Source organism: Papilio machaon, chromosome 13 (assembly GCF_912999745.1).
Source record: "Papilio machaon chromosome 13, ilPapMach1.1, whole genome shotgun sequence".
Taxonomy (NCBI): domain Eukaryota; kingdom Metazoa; phylum Arthropoda; class Insecta; order Lepidoptera; family Papilionidae; genus Papilio; species Papilio machaon.
The window spans coordinates 2,453,607-2,479,212 of record NC_059998.1 but is presented as its reverse complement, the minus strand read 5'-3'; the positions used below and the strand labels follow the sequence as shown (position 1 = coordinate 2,479,212).

Here is a 25,606-nt window from a genome sequence, read left to right as displayed (position 1 = left end):
CAATGTTACCAAGAGTAAGGCACTTGACTTCTAATAAGTCTGCCTTGTACTCTCTGACCTTATGGGTCACTGACAAATATCTAATATTTTCACAGATTAAAAAAAATAAACCTTTAAGTTTTATTGTAAACGATCAATTTATTAATTTAGTGTATATGTAAAAAACAAACTCTTAGCGTTATCAAGGATAACCTATAATTATATCTGGCGGTTACGAACGATATTAGCTTTAAATTTGAGAAAAGCGATTAAAATGCTAACATATTTTAGTAATTATTTTAATTGATGAACTCTGATGATGACTATAAAAATCGTCTTCTTTTATTATTCAATTCCAAGTTCAAATATACCATAACGTAGGAATTTATAAAAAAATAAATTATACACGAAAACGAAATAAAAATGCTTAGATACGCAAAACTAAATTAATATAAATTGAGATACATAAAATAAAACATAGAATCTAATAACATAAATGCTAGTTTGTAAGGATGAATAAATCGGATGGATTGTTAGTAAAATCAACAAAATGCACTGAGGGCCTAGCACGTAAATTTGCGAGAAATTTTTTGTAACGTCATCAACAAAATTTGTATTAGATTTGTACAACGGTCTATCGGGCGTAAAGTACAATGACAAATTTTACTAATATCGTAAATGCAAATGTTTTGTTGGATGTTTGTTTGGTTGGAGGTATCTCCAGAACGGCTGCATGATATCACTGAAATTAGGCATAGATATAGAACATAACCTGGAAGAACACATAGGCTACTAATTAAATTTTTTTACGATGACGTTACGAAAACTCTTATCGCAAATATTCGTGATAGACCTGCAATTTGGTGACGTTTTTAGGTAGCATTAATGATGGTTATACTTGCCTAAATAAAGATAATATGAACCAACAGTGTTGTTTTCATGTCTGGAGGAGCTATAATTATCAAATTATCACCATCATCCATCAACAATAAACGACATGTGACCGTAGTTACAATTCAGCCAGACATTTAGCCATGTTCATATTTAAGCAAATGTATGATAAAACACAAGTGGAAAGCTTGCTATTATGCTATTATTACTGATATTTTCACAAAAAACTTTTTTTCTTTTTGATATTTTATGTTATCAGCTTCCGTTGATCGTAATGAAATGTTTATGACGTTTGTCAATTGTGAACTATAATGATATTTTATCATACAAATTTAAATATGCCATAATTAGCTACCAATGACGTATAGGTATTAAAAATAATTCAAGTCTAACATATCACATACTGTTAACTAACATTCAAATTACTTTATTCATAGACTAATAATTTATTTTTTACCTTATTAATCTATGGTACAACGGTATTTGAAATTAGAATGCGCTCGCAGCAGTTATACCTACATGTCTTGTCTATTCAACAACATTTTTGTTTTGCGCACGGTGGCAGCTCATGACATGAGGAATGCAATGTTTTGATTGTTTTTATAAATTAAATTTATTATTTTATATTCTTGGCACGGTTGTAATGGGTCTAAAAACGGTCGTTTTATTCAAATCAAACCCTCCAAGTTATCCTTGAAGTAAGTGGTGTCGGTACTGTCGATTATTTAGCCATCTCATTGGCGGGAACTATTGAAATTGCAATAAATAGATTTTAATTCTCATTTTCTCCACATTTTTAGATCAGTTGGTCATACTGTGGGCATTAAAAAGGTTAAGATTATTGAGCCATTTATGGTAAAATTATTACGTACAAACATCTATCTAATTACAATAGATATTTTGAGCTACCCTACGAAAATTCTTATGATAATCACTTAAAAAAAATGTAAGTTATTCTTTAATTATTAATATGCAATTTAAAATGTATAGCTTGTACATATAGATCGTGGTATTATACAAAATTAAATAGACGTAAAACATTGTTGAGCATAAAATTCACTAATACTCGACTCTTTTGGGCATAACCTGAATCTTTAAAATGCAGCCGTAAGAAGTAACGTCGCAGGCCTCCTATCTAGTGTCCTACTCTATAATCATCGCTAAAGATCGGCAGTGCTTTCACGATCGCCCTCAATACCCCGACTATTTTAGATCTCAAAATATTTCACCGTTTGTGCAGGTTCTTTAGTGTTACGATTTATTCTTTGCTCACTTGCTATTACACGGGTCACGTTTAGTACTGCAAACTACCGATTACTTATCTCTGTATACCCTCGAAGTATTATAGTGCAGTTGCATTCAATGTGTACATATTAAATTCAAAATGCAAAACGATGTTTACAACTTATTTACTTAAATACTTACGTACATACTACAGTATGATTTTTTTTTTGTTTTAATGATATCCGTTTTTAAATGTTAACAAAATCACAGACACTTTTAGTTTTTAAATAATAACAAATAGTCATGGTCAAACGGAAATATAATAAAATGCAAACATCAAAAGAATTATCTGTCATCGGATGACCTTAGCTATAACAGGCAGTTAATTGACCGTATCCCTAATATCCTTGTTTTTCGATTGACTATACAATTTTTTTTACTTATCTGTGGCGCAATGTCTAGAGTGATTTTAAACAAAAAACGTATCATTCACGGTTTGATGTCAGTCACATGGCTCGGATTCTTCCGTTGCATTCGTTTGTCATACTTTACGTCATATAAGAATAAGGAATCATTGTAACCCAGCATATTCGTTAGTATACTGTGATTTTAGTAGGAACAGATATCATTGTTTATTATGCAATAGACAATGAACATTGATGACAGAATTTTCCTAAGTACTTTTCCATCAGAGCACTTGCTTAAAGTGAGTTCCTACTGCCGAAACACCAGTATAAAAACATGTAGTTATCTGTATTTTTTCCGAAGAGGATAAGAGAGATCACAATATGTGTTTGTAGATGTTTGTTGGAGGAAATGATGTCATAAAACTTCCAGAACGCGAACAATAAATTTGTTTTTCTATGGAGAGACCACAATTGTCTCTTGATTAGTGTTTGATCAGACTTTATATTTAAACCGCAGAGTATAAAGTTACTTATGCAAGGCGTAGTATGAATATGAGTAATCGGCATTCACGTGCATTTTTATGCTCTGTAACATTTGAGGAAAATCTAATACCTAAAGGTTTAGATGACAAATTATGTTAATCAATAGAGAATTATTAGTGTTTAAATACTTAAAAGAATGCTACTTATTTACGTAGTTTATTTAAGTTTTGGTATTAAACATAAAGAATTGGAACATTTATTTCATATAACAGCTATACAACAACTTACATATATATGAAACTAGCTGTCGCCCGCGACACCGTTCGCGCGGATTTAAAAAAAACTTAACAAGTAACCTATGTGTTTTTCCGGATTATTTTCTACATCTGTGCCAAAGAACAATGGCAGCCGCCCATACATCAAAATAGTTGAGGCTAAATGATAGCGTCTAAGCATGAAAAATATCTTAAAACGATAAGAATTAGTTGCGGAGCAAATATCTGAAAGAATTTCGGCCCGAGGAAGCCGCAAAAAATAGATATTTTGATTTTAATTTTTCGTTTTTTAAGGTTACGTAGTAATGACAGCTAGAGAAAATTCGCAATGAAGGTTGTATTTAAGTAAATATCTAGTACGTGATTTTATTTTGTATATTAAATCAGAACTGTATCGTTATAAATCAGGCAGATGGTGGTTACGAGTAGTTATGTGGCTGATTTCGAAAAATATAAGAGTACCACTAGCTGTCACGCGGCATGTTGGTACTCTTTGCTACGAACACCACACGAACTCAACCGACACAAGGCGGAGTATTTGTGACATGCGTGACATTTAAATGTTGCCATAACCATAAAAGCGAATAGTTATAACATAGTGCGGTTTGCATTCATTTAAAAATGCCTGAAGCCCAAAGAACTATCTTTTTTCACTAAGTATACACCTAATATAAATAATAAGTATCTATTTTAAAGTAAGTATTGGAATATCATACATAATAATAATTTCTAATTCGTATACTTTACTAAATATAATTCCAAAAATACGGCATTCTTTAAATGGTGGGAACACTTTAATGGGTGATAATACGATTAGTCAATATACATTCTTTATATTATTATAATGTTTCTGTGGCTTCAACTAAAATAGAATTATTTACGTAAATTATTAAAAAAATATGTAAATTAATTGCATCTATATGACATTTCTAGACGCTAATTTTTTTTTCAACTATTTTTCTGCCATTGTTCTTTCATCAAGATCCGTTCCGAAGATACCTTCAAACAAACATCCATCCGTTATAATATTACTCGTATATTCATTTTATAAAATTGAAGTATCTGCATGTAACATAAACAAAATATTGTATTTCGTGAACATGATGTATTTGAATCTTAAATTAAATTTACTGTACTGAAGCTCAAATCTGAAAGCGTAAAAGTTTCTAAGTAAAATGTACCAAAAATCTGTCAATACTGTGGAATAATATAGGACTCTCTTTGCTCGGCGTGATAAAACCTAAAAGCATTATTTAATGTTAAATATATAATACATTAACAGCTTAAAGACACTTTAATAAGAAGTATACATAAAAACATAAAAGCACAATACAGTTACAAAAACTCCAATTAAAACTTTAAGCATGATGTTGACTCCCGATTCCATTTGCTTTCTTTGCTCAATTGCTTTTTTTCTACGACACGTTAACCTTTTGAACATTAAGGAAAAGAACGCGGATATACAAACATATTATAGCAAAATGCAAAAATTATATTGAATCTTGTCCAATGATCTGTATACTTATCTGCTCTTTCTAAAATTTACGACCAGTAGGAAATGTTTTAGCCTTTTAAAAAATGTTATTCACGTAGCGATAAATATTGTTTATTTGTTTAATACATCAGTTAATTCATAAATATCTTTAACTTATTGTACACTGAGTTATTATTTTAAAAGTATGTCGATTACAACTAAAACTTTTATTGTCTGGACTAAAGTATTCATTGCGAGAATGTATTTGTTTGATTTTGTATTTGTATATGCGAAAAATGTAGTAATTTAAATGCATATAGATATTTATAACATATTTATGAGCCCAATGGTGACTCAACCTAACCACTGAAGTGTCTTTTTTATTCTCTCATCTCATTCTATTTGAAAACCATATGCATAACCGAGAGAATATGTGTTTTGGTAAACGGTAATATCGTTTGATATAATTGTAATAAACCTAAATAATTTCTTCAATCTTATAATGTAGCTGCAGACAATTCCTCGTATCCCATAAAAACTATTTTTAAAAGTCGTTTTTTTATTGTATTGTATTGTAAGGTGGCAAATTAGTGGCACTTTAATAGACATCCGCAATTGCAGATGCATTGCCCACCTTTAATCGACAGAGGAGGGGACGTTGTTCGAAGATTCGCGACCAAACTTAGTAATGTTTTCTAATTAAGATTCGTCGTAGTTGTTTATTGTAATGGAGCACGGGCCGAGGCGAAACGAATTACAATGCAGTAAATCTGCATGTGTCTTCACCCTGCATGTTCTTCATCGCATGGAAATGTTGACCGCGGATATCACACTTTATATCTAAAGAGAATGAGCATTTTCTATTTGATATATTAAATCGATTCATACTATAAGTCTCTGGTTAGCGTTAATAGGAAACAATTAATAAGTGAATTAATTAGTAAGTCCAAATAACTGTGAAGGTATTTTTTAGATTTATTATAAAAGTAGCGTAAAAAAACTAATAAAGTAGCATATGTGTTCTTCCAGACTATGATTTACATATGTGCCAAATTTCATCAAGATCCGTTGAGCAGTTTTGGAGATACCTTCAAACAAACATCTAAACAAAAATTCCATCCATCTAAACATTCGCATTTATATCTTTAAATAAAAGCATTTAAACATTTGACAATATAAATGTAACTTTGTTCCTTTTACTGGTAGAAAAACCAATACGAAAACACATTAAACTTTTTCAATACAGGCCGAATATAGTCATATATACAAAATACAAATACATTATATTAATTACACCCATATAACGGTATTGTTCTGAACGCAGAATGAAATTCTGTGAACAACGTTCATGTAATACCAAATTCTTGAAATATACACTCATTAAAACACGTTTTTTTAATAACAAGTGACATTTTTCGTAATAAGTATTTACTAAAACTTTCTCTGAGATTCACATTCAAAAAATTATAGGAAAGCCATATAATGTGATTAAAATTTTCACTTTACAAGCAAGCAACCTTTGGTAAACAGAAGAACGCTTTAAGTGTTGTATTTAAAAAAAATATCGCTTGAGTATGTAATTTTACGACCTGCGAATATTCCAAAAACGACTGGAGTTGTGAATAACAACATCTTTTACGTCATGTCCTCCCAAAATGCACTTATTAAATATTATTAACGGTATAATTTTTTTGGTCTTCTTATGAGTTAAGTAGCCGGTTTTTTTTTACGATTTTTAGCATACGGTGACAAACGAGCAAGCAGCCACCTAAATTCGCTAAAATAGCGAAGTAACTGCAGCCCATAGACATTTGCAGATGCGTTGCCAATGGCAACTAACCTGTTCAAAATGCTCTTACACATAAAATACATATAACTTATCTACAATAACAAAGTAAAAATATTATGCATTTACAGTAACGAAGGAAAGGTCAGTTTAGTCCGCAGGAAACGGCGGGTGCTATCAATATCAACTTTATGCACCTGCGCCTCTAAAATACCATGCACACTAAATGGTACAAACAGAAATTTAACTAGTTGTTGTTTAAGTTGTTTAAAATCGAAATAGTATAATTTTAAAATGATCTTAATACAGTTAAAACCACCGTAATACAGGCTGCAGAATATTATATTCTTTTCACGTCATAACAGTATCTAATTAACTAATTAACATTTTTAATTTGACACCATAATGTGTCGTCTTTACAAAGCTAGATAAAAGAATATGAATGACAAATGATAAAATGACAAACAAATTATATGACTTCATCTTTCATGTGAAAAGGTCTTTAAGTTAGAATATAAATAATTACACTCACATAGAGGCAAAGCATTTATGCACTCAGTCGAATGAATTAAAACTCTGTGCGAACAACGCAGTGACATTAACTCGCAAACTAATAGCCCGCTTTCCGGTCCCGGTGAACCGTTAAGAAATTACATATAAACAAGATATAGCCGCCCGTTAAATTGCAATTAACGATCAATTTAATGGCGGATAAACATAAAAACACGATAAATTATAACATCACTGAAAAGCTTAGAGTACATTTTAATTAATTATTTCAATTAGTACTAAATAAAATGTTAATATCTGACTGGATAACTGTTTTATAAGGTAACTAGATGGATTCTTTAATTTACCGTTAAAGAATCAAGTATTCAAAAATAACGATAAAAGGAATGTTTTTTTAAATTCGGACGAAGACGAAGTAAACTTTATCTGCTACAAAATATTACTAACAAATAACAAATACAAGACGTAATTGTATATTTATTGAAATACGTTTAAAATACATTTGTTTAAGGTTTGAATCGTATCTTATTTCAAACTCATAAATATTATGTCGCACAAAAATCATTTGGTAACATACATGCACTATCACGATTATGAACTTTGACCGTTTATTTCATGCGAAATGTGCTTAACAATATCATGCTATCTCTTTTTATCCAGACACTTAAAATTGTTTTTTTGTTGCCGTAATAAAACTGTGAATTTAGGTAAACACATGAGATGGGATAATTCCGTAATTTATTTCACAAGCCGTAGAAAAAAAAATCAGTTCACTCTCGTTAGTAAAGTCGATGTTCTGTTTGTCAAACTTGGCGTATATTCTTTTGCAAACAAACTAACAAGCTGTCAGATAAATGGTTACAAAGCATCTTTGCATTTTTTATTAATAAATCGTTTGCGCGATTCCAAGCCTTATTACAATTAATGAAGTCAGTTCATTTTATTTTATTTTATTACTAGCTGTCGCCCGCGACTCCATCTGCGCAGGATAAAAAAAAGAACTTAATAAGTAGCCTATGTGTTTTTCCAGACTATGATCTACATCTATGCCAAATTTCATCGAGATCCGTTAAGCCTTTCTGGAGATACCTTCAAACAAACATCTATCCATCCATCTATCCTTCATCCATCGAAACATTCGCATTTATAATATTAGTAAGATTGGTTTTGTGACGTAAATAATAACAGGCAGTCCACGATATTTCAACTTGATTTCTCTCTATCAGTAAAGAAAATAAGTCACAACATGCCATATGTAAATGTTTCGTAAGTGTAAAGAGACAATATGGAATGTAGATACTTCGGAAGTAGTGTATTTGTTACGGGTGCATTTTTACCGTTCGTGATTACACAGATATTGTATGAATTAGCCACAGGAAACAGCTCGATGAGACAAAAAGCTGCTGTGTTCTATGTGTGCTAAACACGAGAGCAGGCCACAGTAATAGTCAATGCAGTACTGCAATTGTTTAAACGCACACTTACAGTCAAAACAGTACGACCCAGTCTGGCGCTAGCGTTCTAACAATAGCACTACTGCGCCCTCATCTGCCTCACTGTTTTGCCCACGTATGAAACTAGCATAAGGTTTGACGCACGTATAGTCAGGGTTTTTCTACATCTCCGACAATTTTGTCGACCTCTCCAATTATTTTTGACCCCGTTGCTTGTTTTTAAATGGTGGTTACGTTTTTCTTTTATTCATCGACTATTTGTTTTATTTAGGCATTTGTTAATTTATCTTTTTTCATACAATTAATTTGATTAGTATCGTGGTAACATCTATTTGCTGTATTTTATTTATTTAACGTTTGTTACTTTATTATTATCATATGCTTTTTATGCGATTGAAGTTTAGCTACATTTTGAAATATCTTTCAATTTCAGAAAGATTTAAATTACTCAAAACAAAATATTTTTGGTTTTGTTGGTCGTTTTATGATATTTATTATTATATTATGGTTGTTGTTTTATCAAACCTGCAAAGTTTTATATCGTCGTCTTATCTTTTTTATCTTTATTAAACATATTATGGAAATAACTTTATAATAACATCACCAACAATATTTTCTGGAACTTACGTCGATTGTTTGTGTCTAGTATGATCTCAGAGAAGCAAAAGTTTACTACGTACTTATGTAAAGGTTCTCTTAGTTTTAAATATACCTAACTTATTTTGTTTTAAATTATGTTATTCGCTACTTCGGTAAATTTGAAAATGATCAAACATTCCTTTAAACTGTAAAATTGGAAATCGTTTGTCCGTGTGTTCATATCGTCTATACGTTGTCTAAAACCGTCCAATGACCGTGACTCTTTAAAGAATAATATTATAAACGCCTGCGGGCATTTGAATAAACGACAATTTCATATGTTAATGTTAACGAATAGATACAACTTAGTAATTTATTTTTCTTTGTAAACTGATGTATGCATTTAATTTTATTTGAGATAAAGTGGCGTCCCGTCTGATATATGCATAGATATACTAAAAGTACAGCTAGCAAACAGGTATAGTTTGTACCTTCAGAGAATGATACACAACTTTATACTCTATTGCTATATGTTAAGCAACATTTTGACGTGTGATTTTATTGATCTTTTTGTGATAGATGTGTATTTTGTCCGCAAGGCGGCGCCGTCGCAGCAAGGTAATGACAATCATTCATACTCTAATGACTTTACTCCCTACGCTATGAGAACTCGATTACTTTACATTTTTATACGATAATTTTAATTAATCTATGATATATATGAATTTAATATTTACTTATTAATTTTACTTAAGGCACATATTTTTAAATTATAATTGGTAAGACATTTTGAAATTAAATTCTTTTACATAGAGATGGGTGCATATAAACAACCACATATTTTTTTTATTTTAAAGACTTTTTAAAACTTACAATAAATAAGCGATAAAGAGACAAAAGCATACTCTAATTACTCTAATTGCTAAAACAATAAAGATACAAAATCTAAATTAACTTAAACAAAAGCTCCCTACACTATCTGCTCATTACCTCTAATAGTTTCCTAAATAACCTAAACATAATAACAGAAGAGGTTATTTCCGCATCGTTAAAATGTTAGCGAACAACGACATGAGTCAGGGATGTATTAGGAAACAAGAATTTTAGACATTGAAAAAAAAGTGACCCCCATCATCATGGATTGTTATACACTATCTGTGTCGTCCTGTATGTTGCCGTGATCCTCTTGTAGTCTCACAAGAGGTTACCTTACATATTTAGAAATATTATAAATGCGAAAGTTTAGATGGATGGATGGATGTTTGTTTGAAGGTATCTCCGGAACGGCTCAACGGATCTTGATTTAGCACAGATGTAGAACATAGTCTGGAAGTACACATATGCTAGTGATGCAACGGAAGTGTCTTACCGGAACCAGAAACGGAAACAGATGTCAAAAATAAATTTTAGCAGAAACGGAAACGGAAACGGAAGCGGAAACAGAAGTGTAAATAATTAAAAAAAAAACATATTTACAAAATTTTTTTTTGGTAAGAACAGTTTGTGTTCGTTTTTAATTTATTAAGGCATTGGATATCGGTGTCCTTTAGCCTTCAATATATGTATTTTTACTGTGCTGCAATAAGTTAAAATACGTTTTTTATATTTTCTTTTCAGGAAACAAAATTACACTATTTACAAATTAATGTTCGCCAAACCACTCGTGTTGATAAACAACAAATATATTTCTTTATTAATACATTCACTGCTGACCACTCGGATCCGAGTGGGCAGAGCTATTAGTAGCGGCGCCTCCCCCTCGGATCCGAGCGAGGGGCCCGTTCACTTTGTAGTAGCCAGTAAGCCGCCGGCGTGTGAAGCGAGCCCATGTTGCTTTGTGTGGCCACTCTGGCAATATAGTCAACTAACGAAAAAGAGTATTAGTTTCATTCTTACAGTGTTACAGTGATTAGTACCACGTTCGTACGGAGGCAAATATACAAATATCTTGTATCACATGAAGCTAAGGCTGAACTTAATATTATGTATGTATATTTTTTAAATATATGTATGTCCTGTATGTGTGTATGCGTTTATGTTTATGTGTGTGTGTGTGTATACGTGTGTGTATGTGTGGGTGTGTATGAAATGTTACAAGATCTTGAACCGAGAAGATAAAAGCTGGTTTTGATTAGTATCCTTACATGTTTTACTCAATATTCTGGAATTAGATGAAAAACTTGACTTTGTCAAAATATCTACATATTAGTGAACTAAACCATTGCCATCCCTAGCGCTCAAAATTATGATCCCTAGCGCTCAAATACAAAAAACATTATTAATTTATCTATATGTTCAAATACTCCCAGATATACCAAATAAAAATTTACCATAAAAAGTTTTGGCTCCCAGCTGTTACCTTTTTTTACTTTGTAAACAGTGAATGTGTTAAGTATCAAAAACACCAAATCTAGATTAGAAAAAGATATAATTATTAGGCACTTGACTTGCAATCTGCAGGGCCTCGGTTCGAATCCCGCTATGTACCAATGTGTTTTTCGATTTAGATATTTACATTTATCCGACGTTCCTACGGTGAAGGAAAACATAGTGATGCTGCCTGCACATATCTGAGAAAAAAATTAATGATATGTGTGAAGTCAACCCGCTCTGGGCCAGCGTGGTTGACTATGGCCTAGTCACCCCTAATTTGGGGTAGGCTCCGAGCCCCTCAGTGGGGATGTATAGTGAGCTGATAATGAGCTAATAATGATGATGATATATTACATGGTTATCACTTATTCAAAAGTACATTTAATAACTCGTAAGTATGAAATATTCACATTTTGCCAGTTGTCAAATTTTATATGGACAACAACTAGACAGTTTACTCCAGCAAGAGAAACTGATTGTTTCAAACAGCAGCAGAAAATATTATGCGCTTAAATTCACGAAAAAGTACGTAAACAAACAAATGCGACAAGTGCCGAAAGGCCGCGCACGGACTGCGCGTCTCGCGCCGCGCATTTGGATCTCTCAACCGTCGTAAAGTTCCGTTTTATCTCCGTTATAAAAGTTGCGGAAACAGAAGCAGAAACGGATGTTGAAAAGCACGCGGAACTTCCGCACTTGCGGAAACGGAAACAGACATCCGTTGCATCACTAACATATGCTACTTATTAAGTTTTTTTTAATTTCGCGCGGACAGAGCCAAGGCGACATCTAGTCTTACATACATATTACACGCTCAACATAAGTAAAATTTATTAATTTTGACCTTTAACAAAAGCTAATATATCCTAGTCCGACCCTGATACAACAATGTTAGAAACACTCGTCATAACAATAACGACCCTTTCTTCAAAATCTATTGTGTAATTGATTTGAAACAAGTTACAGTGGCTTCCTTATTAACTTTACAATGACGTGTTTGCGGTTCTAACAAATGTTTAATTTAAAAAATATATATGAGTAAAGTAAAGCTAATTATTAGACTGCTAGTGTATACAAGACATTTGTGAACTATAAATTTTTATACGCAGCCACCTATTTCTTTTGTTGATTTCTCGACCAAAATCTTAGGACCAACTTAGTACAATGTCTTCTAGTATTTTAATTTATTTTCAAGTCACATGGGAAAAAATGTCGTGACAAAAGTCTATATCTAAAATTTAATTGAAGTTTTTGGAGGACATGCATATTTTTATTAACATCCTAAGTATTTACATGAACCATCTGTATAAAGAAGGTCAGGGGTAATCACGATGTTAGCTAAAAACTATTTAAGTATTTTTTTTTAGTTTTCCTTGTGAAGATAATTACTGAGATATACTATTAGATTACTTACTATGAGTAAACTGCCGTGGCTTTAACCAAAGCATGAATAAACTATATATTAAAATTAGTTTAGTAGAAAAGTATAGACATATAGTACATATATAGTACATGCATGCACAACTAATGTATCTTCACAGCTTATGCAGAACTCGTGTATGTATTAGAATATATATCAGCATTTTTTCCTTGTGCACTTTATATGCGATAAAAAAGAAACTTTTCCTCAGTTAAAAACATATAAAATTTACGATAAACCGCAAAACATAAATTACATAAACTACAGTTTCGGTATAAGTACGATAACGTGATTTGGAAGCCGCATTTATAATGAAATAATTACTAGGAATATATATTTATATATGAATAACATCATCATCATCAACCTGTTCTTATCCCTATGGAGGGTCGGCACAGTATGTACTACTCCTCCATACATCTCTATCAGCCGTCATATCTGAATTAAACCCCTTCTTACGCATATCCTCTTTCACACAATCCATCCATACTTTCTTTGGTCTTCCTCTACCTTTATAGCCATCCACATTTAATCTAAATAAATAAAATAAATAATAATAATAATAGGTTTCTGTCTCTGGAGACCTAACCGCCGGTAATATTTATTGTTTTAGATTATATTAAGAAAAATGTATAAAATAAGAAAATAAATAAATATGTGGAATAAATAATAATGGAGATAAATAATAAATTAAACAAATTATTTATAGCTAACATATTTATTTAAGCTACAATATTTAAAAATGATAATTGCAGTTTTATTTTATAGTTACTTCCGTAAGGCAAATGAATCATTGTTTTTAATTGATCATCAACGTCTTATGACATAAAGGTCAATGAGCTTTTAGGAAACCATTAAGATTCACGCTAATTAATAAGGATATGTAATTACATCTTACATCTAACTAGTCTTACTAGTATCATAAATGCGAATTGGATGGATGGATGTTTGTTAGCAGATAATTCCAAAACTGCTGCACGATAGTCAACTTAAATTGATGAACGGCTGATCAGTGAACCGACTCGCAGTTCAGCTCAATTTATACCTGTATAAAGTTAAGATTTAGGCTTCGAGTTGTGAACTACGAGTCACCAGATAGCTCGTTGGCTTACATAGATATAGGCCATAAAGAAGAACCGTGAGCTGTCTATTGAATGAGCCGCAAGTCAACAATTCAACTCCTAGTGATCTGAATTTTTGAACCGGTTCAGAGCTGATTTACCCATGTCTATTGAAAGAATCTTGATGAAATTTTGTACAGAGATAAATTACTATCTGTAAGCGCACATAGACTTCATAATAAGTTTTTTTTTTTTTGTTGACCAAGTCGCGGGCAAAAGCTGGCTATTAATATACTTTTGTTTAATATGGGAAAAATTCACATCATCACATCAGAAAATAGAAGGAGAAATGAATAGTCTGCAATATTTTCGACGTTTAACGTTTATCTGCTGCAGAAATATTTTTATAACATACAGAAATTAGGATTTTTCAATATAACTTTTATATTTAGACTGTTAATATTAATACTCATTTATTATTGACATAAAATAAGGGAAAGATTTACAGGAAATATAAATATCCGTTAATTAAATAACATTGATCATTGTCAGTTCGGTATTTTTGAAGATGAAGCGCTTAATTGACACAGAAATTTCCTGTTACCCTTTTTTATATTTATTTATTGAATTTAAAGTAGTGGATAAGAATATAAGAGTAATATGAAAAGTCAAGTTTTTACGCTAGATAGTAGTTTTAAGATATGTATTGATAGTCAAGTGTCTTTTAAGAGATGTACTCTTTTTGTCTGTTTAGTGCATTCTTTAACAGCAATGGAAGTGCTTTAAGTTTGACATGTTGAGTGGGAATAGCGTTAAAGTAAAAGGTAAACACAAAACTTGTACAATGACAAGGTTATTGACCGCTAGCGACTCGCAGCGCCGCCCTTCCACGGAGCGTAGTTTCCCAATTGTGATTCGTTGACGATCGTATTTACTTTTAGCCCTTGGTACTTTTAGGTAATAGCTAGAATGTTAATATGGATACTTACCCCTGACTATTATATTGTAAGTTTTCACTACGTACCTACTTTGAGGGAGTCATCCACGATAAATAGTAAAATTTTGAAGTACTAACAACCAAGTTGGCGGTCAAGTTAGTTTTGAGTATCTGCTTTTGTAACATTTGATCGTAGTTTTGTTAAATATCAGCTATTTATTTTTTATTTCTGTACATAAGAAGAGCGCTGTTCTATTTACTAAGCATGCGTCATGCGTTCAATCAGAGACTCAAAAGGATATCCGCCATTATAACTGAGATTGAGCGGTCTCCGACGATTTTAGTCTCGAGTGATGTGTACGTTTGCCGACGGTTAACTTCACGGGTCAAGTATTGTGGGACTTCATACAATCGTTTTATTTAAAAAAAAAACACACGAATGAACATAGACAAATGAATCTGTCTCCATTGATTTTCACCACCATCGCCATAAATATAAAAAAAAGTTTAAAATGGATACTGAGTGCTAACTAAAAACTCTCTCTTTGAAAAGACATGTTAATTGCGTGGGTAAGCATAAACTTTGTTTCAATTTCTATTAAGGGTTTACAAAGTACATGAATTACCTGAAAAAAGTATATTTGGAGGACTTATTTTAGTGGTGTATCAACACTGCTGTATTTGTAATTGTGACATTTATTATTTACTCTGTCAGGACATGCAAGCGTAGAATTATTTTCATATACAGGCTATCACGAACATTAAACCGGCTTCAGAATAAACCATTGTATTTTAATGTTTCTTCTTTTTCTTAAATTTCACAACCCAATGCGAATGCCACCGCTGCGTCCATCGATCACTCGTCAAGGTTACGCCGAGATGTGACCGTGGTATCTCCTAACTGGGGTGGCCACGTATAATACAGTTTTTTTTAATTTACAAATAGCGAACATGAATCGAGACAGTCTTTATTGTAGAAGCACATAAGGGATTTTTTAGGATTGGCGCTTAATTTTCATTTATTTTGATGGTAAGCACACTGTAGTATGTTATTTAAAACGTCTTATTCTTCTTGGTGTGCTTCAATGCTGAAGGTAGTGCAAAATTCCTTTACAAGTGCTTGAATCAGCTGCTTCCCCGATACTTTTGGGGAAGCAGCTGGTTCAACGTCTTCGGCTGGTTTTCAGACATTCGCCATATTTTTTTTTTTATTATTTATCCAATCTTACGAATATCTTACTTCTTACTAATATTACAAACGCGAATGTTTAGATGGATGGATGGATGTTTGTTATCACTTATTTCCAGAACAATTAAGTAGAATATAGTCTGGAAGAACACATAGACTACTGAATTGGTTGTTTTTAAATTATGTAAAGTTTCGTAAGACATTATTATAGACCAAAAATAATTGGCAAACACTACTATGCGATCATAATAATTGTCTACTTTTACAATTTATGATGGTGAACTTAGTTTTAGAAATAAGATAATGAGTGTCGCACAATGACATGCGCAACCATCGTCAGTTAAATAGACGTTTAATTAGGTATCGCCGTAAGTTGCTGCTTGCGACACACGTACAACCATATTTCTTCGTGTATACATTGACGTACTTTTATTGATAGACTTCGTTAGGTTTTGATAACATCATACCATTCGTCAAAAGATATTTCTACAATATTTAATTTTATACCGCATTTAAACAAAAGACCTTCAAGTTAATTATTTTAATATGGAAAACTTTTTTTGTCGAATCCTGGATGGTAATAGATCTGTTATGCTTTTTCCTATACAAATTAAGTAAAATGATTTGATTGTTCATTTATTTCAAACACTTCTAAACTGATTGAAAAGAAAATGACCAAAATAAACTTTATCTATTTAAGGGTAACTTTGGTTATAAATTTTACTGATAGCTGACATAAAATGCAATTTATATGAGAAGTGAAAAATATTATCGCATTTATGTCCTTAGTGGAAAACCTTTATGTTTAAGTTGAAATCATTCGTTTGTGAAGTAATCTATCCGAACTGACACTTCGATACATAATATGTTGTACCTATATAAGAAAAAAACACATATATGCCAATGTATATAATAAAATGCCTATATGTATGTATAAAATAAAGGACTACTTTAATTACTTTAGTTAGAACCCGTTTGGTGCAGTGTGTAATTACTTTGTTGCTTTCTTTTCAAAAAAAAGTTGCATCTATAATGCAACGTTAATGAATTATTGCGTCGAAGGCAGGTAAATGGCCTTGTCAGGGTCCCCTGAAGCCAGTTTATGGTAACGAAGTCGGTTCGCGTCAGTGAATCGATTGGCCGTCGACGTCCTACTGTAATTTACCTTTATCTAGGGGTGCTTCTTGGAATTAATGTTGTCTTGGCAGATTTAATACGATCCCGTCGCTTTGGATTATATTGCCCGTTTATCAGGTTTATGATCACAAACAGAAAGAATTCTCTTTTGCAGAAAATTATGTATTAAATATAATAAATGTAATGTTGTATATTTCTAAATATACAACATTACATTTATTATTGATATCGATCGATTTTGGACGATTTATATTATATGTACTGTGAAATAAATCTGTTGCCTTGATTGTTTATGGTATAAAAATATTCACCTCATGTATGAATAAACAGAAAAATATACAATGCTTTAGGACTAAAATGATTTGCTTACTACTTAAATTTAAAGGAACAGGTGGTTAACCTGTTGTCGATAATATGATGTATATTTTTAACACCAAATTTAATATCTATCATTCTCGATATAATTAAATAAATTAGACTGAGATACCTAAAAAACACAATACCATTAATTAGATTGGTTGATGAAAAAACATAGTGTTTTGTCTAAAAAAGTTCGATCATTAACTTCTTTCGCTGAAATGCAACTTTAAAATCATATCTTCACTGTACAGCCAAGCTTAATGACTGAACCAACCTCGAGAAATATATATAAATGAGTTTCAAAGTTGAATGATCGCCTTGCTACCCGTCATGAGATGTCTCTCTTCTCAGGGTTGATACTTGATATATTTGTAAAGAGGCAGTATAGAATAATGTTAAATATTTTATATCAAAGTGGCAAAAAAAACGGAAGGGATCCGCAATTGCTGATGCGTTGACTACGTTTAATCGACAGAGGAGAGAACGCACAGGAAGAGCATAAATCCCCTTGCTACGCGTCCCCTCCTCCATCAAATCCACTTCCACTTCCCACCCTTTCCTTATAAGAAAAGGGCGGGAAGAGAACGTGGACTATAATTAGGCCTCCGGCACGTACACTCATCAAAACGCGGAATTGCCTCCACTTCACGCTTGTCTTATGTGCGGTCGAGCCTGTCCATTCGTGCAAAAGACGTAATTGCTGGCTCTACCACTGCCAAAAACTTTTATGATTAAGTATGAGTAACCTATTTCGAGTTTATTTGAAATTTATCCTCCATCGATGAAGTTTTGGGTGCCAGCTATAATAAAAATAATAATGTTTAAAACAAAAAGTTTATTTTTTAAAGCAATAAAATAGCAACCCTACGTAGAATGCGGCGAGCTTCGCGTCGAATGAACCCAAGCGGTTAAAGCTACGGCGTGGCCTTCGTAAAAAAGTTAAATTACAAAATAAGTATAATACTGGCTCCAATAAAATCAATTGCAGGACCTTTAGCTTTCTTACGACTGAATCATGCAATACTGAGAATTAATAGCCCGTTCGTTATAGTTTCGCGAATACGAAGCTCTTAATTCTTTAGACTTTAAACCAGTGATTATGTTTAATGATACATTTGTTCAACGCATCGTAATTTTATCAACAAGAGTAATAAAATATCTTAACTGATCCTTCTAAGATTTTTAATACTAAAGAAATAGGCTTGTTGCGGTTTTGTGGTCACTAAAGAAAAAATAGTGTTGATAAAAATTTATAAATTTTTCTGAAGACTGTAGGGAATTGAAAATACATAATTAATGTTTTGAATCCTGAGAGAAAGGCATGGGATTGCGTTCATACGCTATTTATAACTAACATGTTGGTAAGAATCCGAAGTGTCTTTCGAACATCACAGTAAGAATAATCACGAAAGAAAAATCAACATATATTAACTAGAGCATCAATAATATGTTGGTATAGTTTTTAATTTAACATTGTCAAAAATTTAACATGTGTGTCAATTTGCGGCCACTTCACCTCAACCGATGTTATTCCATTACTCTTGGATTTTCCCGCAACCAATTCGAGTTCTGAGAATCTTTATCCGGTCATTTTAATTTACATCTACTAATGAAAAAAAAAACACAAATTATCTATCCTGCAATTGAGATCGAGATAGATTCTTTTTTGTCCAAATTATCGATTTTTTTCTACGGTTTAACTTACCAGTTAATCATATTAGAAGTATTCAAAACCTAAATAGTTAATAAACCTAATTAGAACAGGTAGTAGCATAGTTTTAATTGTCGATTTTTACGCTATGTTCATTTATTAATTTAGTGAATTTCTGATTTGAATTAAATGTCCACACTGAGGGGCTCAGAGCCTATTCGATCATCGAGGGTGATTAGGCCGTAGTCAACCACGCTGGCCTAAGCCAATTTCTTCTCAGAGAATGTGCAGGTTTCATCACGTTGTTTTCCTTTACCATAAGTAAACTAACCTAAAATATGTCGCAAAGTACCTATTTACAGAAATAATATTTTCCTATAATTCAATTTTCCTATTGTATTTTCCGACAAAGGTGTAATATAAATACCTAAAGAATTAGTTCAATGACTTTAATACAATTATTCATAAATTTTATAAAATTCATAAAATGTTTTAATACATATCAAATGCAAATAGCATCATCGTAACGTCATCGGGTAACCTGATAGGTAATCTAAAAATATTTATTACTAACTGTCGCCCGCGACTCCGTCCGCGCGGAATTAAAAAAAATATTAAACAGCCTATGTGTTCTTCCAGGCTATGTGCCTAATTCATCCATCCATCCATCTAAACATTTGCATTTATAATATTAGTAAGATTAGATTCATATTTTGACAATCTTCTTTTGACAATAATTTCTTTTCAATAAACGACTATCCCTCGTCATTAAATTATAAATTTACTCTTACTGTCACAATCGAATGGTATTACAAAAATCAGGAACTTTTCCATAATATCTGAAGTGAAACGACCTTACAGTGCAACATTGAAACACAATGGAAGGAAGGACTTAAAGTAATTCAATGCTTCAGGTAGCAGAAGTAAATTAAATCTTGCTTGGGTACTCACTTGTTGTTCACTAATGCGGTCGAATCGTGACTAGGTCTTAATTTAAACATATAGCGTACTAACTCAATCACTTTGCAACTAACTAACTGGACCTGACATGCGTTGCAAAAACAAAAACAATCTTAGACTTAGTCAAAATAATATCTGGCATAGTGCAAAATTTAATCATAATTTTAAAACTTAAAGCATATAATTTTTTTTTTTAATATCTACTGGCTGTTCCAAACAAATCAATTAAAAATACAAAACAATATCAAAGACTTTGATTAAAAACGAAAAACCTTTTAACTTTGTTTAAAACATCCTATGAAAGTTTTATCAAAATCTGTTCAGCGGTTTACAAACATACAAACATTGATTTGTATTTATATACACAAATATTAATCAGTAGTCAATGCACTGATTCCAACGGTGTTTACTTAATTTATGGAACGAGTGTCAGAGTCTGGAAGCTTAACATCCCATGTTAACTAAAGTAGTCAGCGAAAATGATATAAAATTAACATTTTATCGATTCCCCTTACCCTCAACGTAATAAACCATTTCAAAGCGAACGTGCATTCGAATCGCACGTTTGTACTCGTAAAAGAACTTCTCTAGAAAAGATTCATTATTTTTTATCATTCTAAGTATAAGATTTATTTGCAAATTATAAGTTTTTCAAAATAAATGATACGATGATTAACTGTGATAAGTATTCCTGGCTGAATAAAAATTAATGATTAAAAAAATATTAACGATTGAAAAGGACATCTTACGAATGTTTGGATGGATGGATCTTTGTTAGAAGGTATCTCCAGAATGGATACATGGATCTCGCTGAAATTTGGCGTAGATGTAGAACATAGTCTGGAAGAACACATAGGCTAACAATTAAGGTTTTTTCATTTCTGCGCGGACGGAGTCGCCGGCGATAGCTAGTTATATACAAATATAGAGTGAACTAAAAGTAGACTCTACCATTGCAGACGATCCTAATTTAAATGTCTATTTTAAAATTCACATAGTAGACCTGCCAGTGCGAGACCGGACTTACCGTTTTATAAACTCGCACTATTTTAATATGCAAAGTAACAGCAACACAATCTTTGCACCATTACTCCGCCCTCGAGGTGCATTTATCTCGATGTACTAACAATCGTTAAAACGTGCTGTAAATTCCAAGTGTGCAATTAAGGCGCTGGGCTCCCTATTTTTAGCCGGGCGAGTGAAGGTGGACTTTTTACCACGCAACGGGTCCGGCGAACGGGTTGTACTGTCGGCTACTTTAGGATTGCCATCTTATTGCCTCTCCCAGTATTCATGTAATAAGTAATTGTTATTATTTTAGTTAATAGTCGAGCCAGCCTTCGTCTGTTTGGAGGATGAATTTTCATAAAGTCCGAAAAATCGCTCGATCGCAGGTCGCTTTTTAGCTAAACCTACTTGGTTTAGCTAAAAAGCTACCTGCGATCTACTGCGACTGCTTGTTAATTTTCCACTTCTACAAAAAAACAAATGTTTTTGTTCATTTTTGAGTAATTTTAATGAAGTAAAGATGTCAAGATAGTCTAAGGGGGTGGTAATACGCTGTGGATAAAACTGGATTCATAGGAGTTACATTGTCTCTGTCACACCATATTAAGACTATGTCGTAAAAGCTATTTTTACTAACATATAATTGGAAGCAACTTGTCTGTTCATAATGGGAGCTTATTTAAAATAAGTGCGCGTAATACAAGGATATACGATGGACTATTGTAATTTGAACCCTGTTGAATATTACTTCAACTGTTTATGCGCACATCCTTTGACCATTAAGTATTGCATGACGCAATTTTATTATGATTTTATACTTTTATTTCTGTCATTTTATTAAAGTGAGTGAAAAACAATTTTTCAATTATGTTATTATATTTAACCTACGCTTTTTGTTAACCTCATCATTTACTGAAAAATACTCAAAAGATACTTAAAGATATAAAAGCAATAACCGTCATACTTAAGACTAATCATACTAGTATTTTAAATGCGAAAGTTTGGACGGATGAGTGTTTGTTAGTGTTTAAATTCGGCGCAGACGAAGTCGCGGGCAAAAGCTAGTAAATCTATAAATATTTATTATTTTTAAAAGCTTTAAAAAAAGTTTAGTTATTTACGTGTTTAATTATAGGCATTTATTTCCAGTATCCAATGCCTGCAATGAACACAAATTCAACAGAAGACAGAGACGAAGTCGACAAGGCTGCTACTATCCAAGCAGAACATTCTTTAAGGTATTTTTATACAGAGTTTACATACTGTGTCAAGCAGTCAGTACTGACAATTTCATTTAGTCAGCGATAACAAATCAGCAGTTAGCGATTGCTATAAACGGACCGAAGTTTAAAAGCGCTGCTGATAAAACCTTACACTGGCTTGAAGATCGTTTATGTCAGGTATAGTAGGTGCCATAACATTATACTCCTAAATCATTTTCTTGTTGATAGTTCGAAAGAAGAACAAAAGAGCTGTAAAGAAGCAATCCCGGGCACTCTGCCAATAAGCGCTGCTACTTTGTCAGCTGCATCTCGAGGGCTGCTCATGCGTCTACTAGAGCGGGATCCCAGGGTACGCCTGCGCAGCTTGCGGCAGCTGCAACAGTCTGCATTCTACATGAGCTACAATTTCGAACACGTTAAGGCTAAGAAGGTAAGCGATCAGAAATCGAGCGCACGTTCGTCTTAGTTTATTTTTTAAGAGAAATTTTTGTTAGGGTCCCTTAAGCAACTTGTGGAGATAAAAAACAGTATGATACTATAAATCTATATATATAAAAGAAAGTTGTGTTAGTTACACCATTTATAACTCAAGAACGGCTGAATCGATTTGACTGAAAATTGGTGGGCAGGTAGCTTACAACCAGGAATAGGACATAGGATAATTTTTACCCCGTTTTCTATTTATTTATTTTTTTATTCCGCGCGGACGGAGTCGCGGGTAAAAGCTAGTACATACTATATGTAAGATATTGAACGATTCCTTATGCTACAAAGCGTTCATTCTGAAAAGTGACTTGGAACGTTATTTCTTTCGAACATTGAGGATCCCTTCGAAGGCTCCTGGACATATTCTGTACCGATCTTCCATATTTATATATTTACTAACTGTCGCCCGCGCTTTGTCCGCGCGGCATTAAAAAAACTTACTAATAGCCTATGTGTTCTTCCCGACTATGTTCTGCATCTGTGCCAAATTTCATCAAAATCCATTGAGGCGTTCCGAAGATACCTTCATACAAACATCCATCCATCTAAACATTCGCATTTATAATATTAGTAAGATTTAATATATTTCTACGGGTCCCTACTCGTCTTATACCCACTGTTGTCACGTCATGTTATTTAGCATGCGTCCAGTGCATTGCGGTCGGCGTCGTCCACTGTCACATTGGACGCGACTTGCATTTTATACAAAAAAAAAAGCGATGTATTTAAAAATAAACTAGGTGCGTGCACACGCGCGTAAAATATCTTTGATGCGATCTTATTGAACCTGAACTTATGAGTAAGGTCATTAACTCGTTCAGGTTACTCGTATTAGATTTCTAGTTATACTTGTAACAAAACTATTCAATAGTCTTATTTAAAATAAATTAATGTGGAAATAAGAAATTTGTTTCATTTTACCGTAGTTTTTTATGATTGTAGGGATTGTACAGGAATAGTAGGGATTGAAAAATACGTCCCAGGATAACTTCACCACACAATATGTATGAAAATTTATTTTCGATTTCCAGTGGAAACCGACTTTCTCAAACACATGATCGGTACTTAATCTTACTAATATTATAGATGCGAATGTTTGGATGTATGGATGTTAAAAGGTATCTCGAGAATGGCTGCATGGATATCTCTGAAATTTGGCATAGATGTAAAACATAGTTTCAAAGAACACATAGGATAACAATTAAGTTTTTTTAATATATGCGAACGGAGTCACGGGCGACAGCTAGTTAAGACATAGGTGCTCATTTTGACAACCTCCTTAGTCCCGATTTTTTCCGTTTTTTTAAATGTCTGATAGAATGGACAAATATTATATCGTTCCTCTGCAAGATCCATTGACGTTAATGGGAGTTTAAATACTTCGCTGATTCTAAGAAATTTATCGCTGATGATAGTTATTATCGTTTTTTGTTCATCCAGGATGTAGATAAAAATGGTACATTTTTCTTGAAAACAGATTACGAAAATTCAAACGACCTAAATATGTGTTTACCGATCACAAAACTAATTATCCTAATTATCCTCAAAATACTGAGTAGCAAGTAAGTAAAAGATAAACAAAAAAGAAAGATTCTTAATAAAATAGTTGATGAGAGATTGTAAAGGTGTGAGATGGTAAAAATGAAGGGGAAAGAAGATTAATTTATGTTTCTTTTGTTTCAGATATCACCGAGGTCAATACTAGAAAAATATTTTCCTCCAGGAATATATTTGGAAGATGGCAACATTATCAACGCGACTCAGCATTTCCCATCATTCGATCAACAAACTATGACAGTGTAGAATAATTAAAAGCATGAAATCAGTGATATTACATTTGATATGTATACCATTCTTGTTAGTAGATTAGTTTTATGACATACTAACGGTCGCCCGCGATTTCATCCGCGCGGAATGTAATAAAAAATAGCCTATATGACCGCCCGCGAACATTAGCTACCTTTCAGTAAAAGTCCCGTTGAAATTGGTCCAGCTGACAGACACTAAAATTTTACAAATTCGTTTTTCGTTATAAGTTTCGCAAATACATCGAGTTCGCGAAATATGTGTTTTTTTTATATTGCACACAGATAGCAAAATTTTATTAATTGTATAGATTATCCTTTTTTGTCATTTAAGTAATAACAATATTCGTAATGTAGACATCTTCGTATTAATTAAGGATTAAGAGTTAATGATATTCGTACCAGCCAAGAATCGAATGCACCATTCCTTATGACTCTTTATTAGACATTACCAAGTTTAAACAAGCATGATACATGATGCATTTATAGTCAAATAGCAAAACTTCTGGAATCTTTAAACTTTCCAGGTGTAAAAAGGAGAAATATAATCTCAACATAGTAATTTTGTTTCATTCACCACAACCCTTTTCGGGGCAAAAATCTGAATGTAAAATAATTGTTATCAAAAATATTCCTATCCTAGCCATTACCTTTTATGTACTCTTTGCTATAGCTTGTTTCAGCGACATCTACCGCACGAAGATGGTTTTACAAAATAGTTTGATTGCCAGCTTTGGTGTAACTGTAAAAAATAAACTGGAGCACAAAAATATCGCAAAATATTTCGTACATCAAAAATATTTATGTATAAATTATCTCATATAAGCTGTAGTAGAATTAACCAAAAATATAATTTAAATATAAATTTGATTAAACTTTATTTCACAGCTAACTTTTTCATAATTATCATGTACCGTACTGGCAGCATTTAAAT

At 32.5% G+C, this 25,606-nt stretch overlaps 1 protein-coding gene across 1 annotated transcript in view; it reads left to right on the top strand.

Moving 5' to 3' along the window:
* LOC106717912 (serine/threonine-protein kinase S6KL) overlaps window positions 1-24,915 on the top strand; it is a 50,792-nt gene extending 25,877 nt beyond the window's left edge. The window contains exons 8-10 of the mRNA XM_014511871.2: window positions 22,308-22,396; window positions 22,610-22,811; window positions 24,551-24,915. Of these exons, the coding sequence (XP_014367357.2) occupies window positions 22,308-22,396; window positions 22,610-22,811; window positions 24,551-24,670 (411 nt within the window). The 3' untranslated portion in view covers window positions 24,671-24,915. The remainder of the gene's footprint in view (window positions 1-22,307; window positions 22,397-22,609; window positions 22,812-24,550) is intronic.
* Window positions 24,916-25,606: the final 691 nt, after the last annotated feature.